Source organism: Diospyros lotus, chromosome 5, assembly GCF_014633365.1.
Source record: "Diospyros lotus cultivar Yz01 chromosome 5, ASM1463336v1, whole genome shotgun sequence".
Classification (NCBI taxonomy): domain Eukaryota; kingdom Viridiplantae; phylum Streptophyta; class Magnoliopsida; order Ericales; family Ebenaceae; genus Diospyros; species Diospyros lotus.
Genome location: NC_068342.1, coordinates 41545865 through 41551771, shown reverse-complemented (window position 1 = coordinate 41551771; position 5907 = coordinate 41545865). Strand labels below are relative to the sequence as shown.

The 5907-nt window shown below is 37.8% G+C and overlaps 1 protein-coding gene across 1 annotated transcript; it reads left to right on the top strand.

Annotated features, from left to right (window-relative positions):
- Positions 1 to 697: 697 nt before the first annotated feature.
- Positions 698 to 4073, top strand: LOC127801612 (ABC transporter G family member 1-like). Its single transcript, XM_052336884.1, has 8 exons — positions 698 to 1090; positions 1465 to 1544; positions 1659 to 2123; positions 2241 to 2327; positions 2430 to 2558; positions 2666 to 2860; positions 2952 to 3038; positions 3137 to 4073. The coding sequence occupies exons 1-8, from the start codon at positions 772 to 774 to the stop codon at positions 3806 to 3808; spliced, it is 2034 nt and encodes a 677-aa protein (XP_052192844.1). The 5' UTR covers positions 698 to 771; the 3' UTR covers positions 3809 to 4073.
- The last annotated feature ends 1834 nt before the right edge of the window (positions 4074 to 5907 follow it).

Here is a 5907-nt window from a genome sequence, read left to right as displayed (position 1 = left end):
CACGAGATAGACGTTTTAAGCCGAATGTATGGCCCTTGACTACCAGCCAGTCCTCTCATCATCTTCCCATCAAGCCTAGGGCGGCTGGTTTCAAGACAATGCAACTGTATTTTTCATAAATAAAATAAATTATTTAATAGACATTGTTCTGTCCACACATTAAATCAATAACATGTTAAGTTTTTATTTTTGTTCATTTGGTTTAACGATCCTCTCATCATCTTGGTAGTTGGTTTCAAGACAATGCAACAGTGTTTTTCATAAATAAAACAAGTTAGTTGGTAGACACCGCTCTGTTCACACATTAAATCAATAACATGTCGAGTTTTTATTTTTGTTCACTTAATGAGAATGGTATTCGTGTTTTTAAAATTACACTGATTAGCCAAGTTGCTAAATTTACGTTGTAGGTGGTACATTTTACATTTTAGATACTTGTACGAATTTATTTTCAGCTGTCTAACAGATGAAAAATTAGTCTAATTTTAAAATGTGGAGGTATATGTAATTTAGAGAACCTTTACTATGCCAAGTGCAATTTACTAGAGAGAGAGAAAGATGAAAAATGTCACCTGATCCTGCTGATGTAGGTCCACGGTAGACACCGGCTTCCATGCACTGTGATGCAGATGTTCCATGTTTTCCACAGTTTCACTGCAACTTGAAAGTTTATATAAACCAATCTTCCTCCTCTTTTAGTATCATTGAGGAGAGCCACACCCCCCCTCCCCTCCCCTCTCTCTGTCTGAACATATATATATATTCATACCTATGGCATCTTATAGTCACTCTAAACAACCACCAGCCAACCTAGAAACCAGGTACTCATTGGAGATGGACACTACTGCTCCAATGGCAGCCCATAAACGAGAAGAAAATCCAGGAGCGACAAGGCTGGGAAGTGGGGTGAAAGATCATGGAGAGGGAGCTTTCTTGACATGGGAGGATCTGTGGGTGACAGTTTCAAATGGAAAGGGCGGCGGCAGACCAATCCTTCAGGGGATTACAGGCTATGCCCGGCCCGGCGAGCTCTTGGCCATAATGGGTCCTTCTGGCTGTGGCAAGTCTACTCTGCTTGATGCATTGGCAGGTAACAACATGTTATATCAGCAAATACACAAGTTTTTATGCACAATGAGATAATTCAGTATCCTAATTAATCTATGGAGATGGAAAAATAGATGTAATATGGATTTATAGTTACAGAAATTGATGTCAAGGAGTATGAAGAATTAAGCTCATTGAAACTTAAAGATACTTCAGTAAAAAAAAAAAAATCCACGTTTCCCAAAACTGTTTATTTTGTCTACCGCTCTCCATGGGCCTGCTTGTCTGTAAGAACAAACAAAAGGGATGGATGAAAATGAAGAAACATGAGATAACAAGGGAGGGAACGTTAGATATTCAAATTTACCATACAATTTTGAACGTTAGATAACAAGGTATTACATGTTGATGCTGCAGGGAGGTTGGGAGCCAGCACAAGACAGGCTGGTGATATCCTAGTTAACGGTCACAAACAAGCACTGGCTTATGGAACTTCGGTAAGGGAAAAGAGGGGCGAAGATTGTCTTGATTGGTTTTATGAACATCAAAACTAGTTTGCTGATATTTCACTTGGAATAATTTTTTGTTTTGCCTTTCTTCCAACAAAATAGGCTTATGTGACTCAAGATGATACCTTGATTACAACACTAACTGTTGGAGAAGCCGTGTACTATTCTGCTCAACTCCAATTGCCAAAGTCTATGTCGAGATCTGAGAAAAAAGAGAGAGCAGACATGACAATAAGAGAGATGGGCTTGCAAGATTCGATGGACACGAGAATTGGTGGATGGGGAGCTAAGGGCCTTAGTGGGGGCCAAAAGAGGAGGGTAAGCATTTGCATCGAGATTCTAACACGCCCTAAACTTCTCTTCCTCGATGAACCAACAAGCGGGCTGGATAGTGCAGCATCATATTATGTAATGAGCAGGATTGCACACCTTGATCAACGGGAGGGAAGGACGATCATCGCATCCATTCATCAGCCTAGTGGTGAAGTTTTTAGGCTGTTCCACAATCTCTGCCTCCTGTCTTCTGGCAGAACAGTGTATTTTGGCCCCACAAATGCAGCAGATGAGGTTAGCAAAAGAGAATTCCTTGGAATTTTATTCACATGGAGAATGTTCGTTCTTAAGTTTGATTGATGATTATTAACCAGTCTCAGTTTATTTTTATTTTTTTTTCAATGTGCGTAGTTCTTTGCATCAAATGGTTTCCCTTGCCCAATTCAGCAGAATCCTTCGGACCACTTTCTTAAAACAATAAACAAGGATTTTGATCAGGTAAATAGGGAGTACTTGGTACTGTACCTTGGTTTTGACAGTATTTTCACCTTTCCATATCTTCCTTATGTGATACTAAAGGAAGGTAAATTTGTATGTTAGGAGGACATAGAACAAGGTTCCGTTGGAAGGAAAACAACAGAGGAAGTGATCGATATTCTGGTAAAATCATATAAATCATCCGACAGCTACCAAGATGTTAGAAGACAAGTTTCTGGTATATGTACAAAGGTAAACAAGTAACTGCCATACAAAATACTTCTGATGAAATAGAAGACAAGCAAGCAAACACTGGAATCTGGAATTTATGTTTATAATGCTATTTGTGGGCATTTCAGGAAGGTGGAGCACTTGGAAAGAGCAACAGCCATGCTAGTTTTCTTACTCAATGCCTTGTTCTAACCCAAAGATCTTTCCTCAACATGTACCGAGATCTTGGTTACTACTGGCTCCGCCTAGCAATATATGTGGCAATAGGCATAGCTCTGGGCACTATCTTCCATAAACTTGGCTCAAGTTACGGTTCCATTCAGGTAAGAGAGATGGACAGTGCCCAAACGTAGGACACCCAACAAATAGAGTGCATTTTCAATGGGAATCAGTGTGGTTTTTTTGTTATTGCAGGCCAGGGCATCATGGATCATGTATGTAGCTTCATTCCTGACTTTCATGGCTATTGGTGGCTTCCCCTCATTTGTGGAGGATATGAAGGTATAATTATTGTTGTAATTGTAGTCTTACTAAAGTTTAATTTGCTTTGAATTCATTGAACGTAACACCCACAACTCTTCCACCTCAAAAATCTCCAGGTATTTTTACGGGAAAGGTTGAACGGGCACTATGGTTCCAGTGCCTTTGTCATCGGCAACACAGTTTCTGCAACACCATATTTGTTACTAATTTCACTAATTCCTGGAGCTATTGCTTATTTCCTGGCTGGTCTTCAAACAGGATACGAACAATTTTTGTACTTTGCTTCAGTTCTTTTCACTTGTACTATGCTGGTGGAGAGCCTAATGATGATTGTGGCGAGTGTCGTGCCCAATTTCCTTATGGGCATAATAGCTGGGGCAGGGATACAAGGCATGATGATATTAGGTGGTGGATTCTTCAGGCTGCCAAATGACATGCCCAATCCATTCTGGAGATACCCTTTGTACTACATATCGTTCCACAAATATGCATATCAGGGACTGTATAAGAATGAGTTCGAAGGATTAACATTTCCTAGTAATCAACCAGGAGGGCCTCCCATCAGTGGTGAAGAAGTGCTTAGAGATGAATGGCAAGTAGAAATGGGATACTCTAAGTGGGTAGACCTTGCCATCTTGCTAGGAATGGTGGTTTTCTACCGATTCCTATTCTTTGGCATCATCAAGGCCGTCGAAACTTTGAAATCCAGAACATTCGTGTCTGCACCACCTAAGCAGGGAAATCAAATCATGGCTAACCCAAATGCTACTCCAACTCATATGAGCTGATTATCTGATATATTCAGTATTAGCGCTTTAGTCATAGAGGCTGTACTATCATCAAGTAGTGGAGGATCACTGAAATATCTACCAGTCTGATGCTATGGTCAGAATAATAGGTGTTTTAGTGTGCAATGAATAGACAAACAATCAAATCATTTTGTATAAAGAACTGTATTTGTAAAGCATTACCCTCCCTGATTGCCAGTGCTTCTGCTATTCTATTCCTATAAACATGTACAATTATGCATTATACTAAGTCCAATTTCTTTAATGTTTCTTGGCTTCCACAATATCCAGAGACTTCCAGAATCTCAAGTTTGATGCTCTACAGCAGACCCTCTTATTGATGAATTTGTTGATCTGATCCTGAATTCCAAACAATGAGCTATGGCTCTAATGCATATCAAGTCATCTCTCATGTTGATCCTTTCAAATTTAATCTGTTCCTTGCTGTCTGTATTCTTCAGCAGATCAAGGCAATTAGAAAAGAAGTTTCCAAGGTTACGCTATCAAACCTACTGCCTTGTGATCTTTCCACAAGCCATCTCTTATGTTTTCTTGTGTCTCTAGTAACAAGAAAATTGTGTCTCTAATTTATTAAGCCTATTGTCAGCTCTGTTATGTTAATTATGGCTTTGATGGAATAAACTTATTCGCACAGATTTTTTAAAAGGTATGAATGTGAATTGATATCAATAGGCTTTCTGTTAACTTCAGTTATTCTGCTAATAATACAGTCTACATGTTATAGGGCAAGGCCTGGTAGTGATTGTGTAACAGTGATGCGGCTTGCCTCTTGTTTTCTTTCCTTTTTTTGGTATTCCATTTTGTTCCCTTATAGCCAGTCATATATAAATATTCATTAAAAGGATGTGACTCATTGATGCACAAAATCTAAAATAGAACCAAGTGACTCATTGATGCATAAAGATCCATTGAAATGACAAAAAATGAAAAATGATTTATAATTGTAGAAATGCCACTATAATTTACCCATAACCCACATAAGATTTTATCTAAATTTGTATGCCTATTTACTGTTTTTTAAACCAGTATGTCTTTTGCTGTTCGTTGGGCTTAGGTGATTGGGTTTAGCTCAAGAAGCAAACACAAATTAAGGAATATTCTGATCTTATTCCAAAAATATTAAAAATATTTGATCTAGTAAAGTTTTAAAAAATTGAAGGAAAATGTAGTGGTTAGTAGTGATGGGGGACATTGGAAGCAACCTCTAAATACATGCAAGAAGGATATCAAAATTGGTTCTAAGGCCCAAGCATTGATTTGGGATGTTTTGGATGAAGAAAAACCCTCATAGAAGTATTTTTAGGTTTAGTTTGATATCATCAATCATATTTATAAGAGTTTGCATCTTATATTTAAATAAAAAATGTTATTTGTACACCCATTTTGTACATCTTAGACTACATAAGGGGGTATTATGACAAAAAAGCCTCTCATGAGGCGCATAGAGGTGCATGTGAGGCACAGGGTATTTTGGTCATAATACCCTCTTATGTAACCCAAAATGTACAAAATGGGTGTACATCTAGCATGATTCTATTTAAATAATAAAACATTTTTCAAAGATTCTCAATGCAAGAGTTCTCATATGAATTCATTTTAATGGATTCTTCTTTCCACTATATTTTAAGGCTATACCACAGTTTTGAGAGGGATATGAAATCAAAATTTAAGGAATACCAAAATTCAGTTTCTCCCCCATTTTACTTTGTTTCTCATTTATTTATGTCTATCTTTCCCTCATTTCTCTTTGTTTATCTCTATAATTTTATCTGTTTTCATTTTTTCCTACTCCCTCACTTCCAACTCTATTTTCGAACCTTAGTTAGGCCTGGGGTCCTGACAAGGTATATGGATTTTGGCTTGCAAAAGATCCTCTCCTTCTATACATGAATGTTGCTTTAACTAGGATTGTGTAGGATCACAATCCTTCAAGAGCATATCAAAAAATCTTAAATGTGATCCGAAATTCTTCTATGGAAATGGTGATTGAGATTTTTATAGTTTTAAGGATTTGATTCTTCCATTTTGGCACTTGTAGATTCACAGCCGTAACCTAGTTGGCACATCATGATTTGGGT

Excerpts from the sequence above, each read along its gene's own strand:
- LOC127801612 (XM_052336884.1), top strand. The coding sequence starts at position 772 with ATGGCATCTTATAGTCACTCTAAACAACCACCAGCCAACCTAGAAACC. Across the intron at positions 2,328-2,429 it reads TAAACAAGGATTTTGATCAG|GAGGACATAGAACAAGGTTC; the intron begins GTAAATAGGGAG and ends TTTGTATGTTAG. Across the intron at positions 3,039-3,136 it reads CATTTGTGGAGGATATGAAG|GTATTTTTACGGGAAAGGTT; the intron begins GTATAATTATTG and ends AAAAATCTCCAG.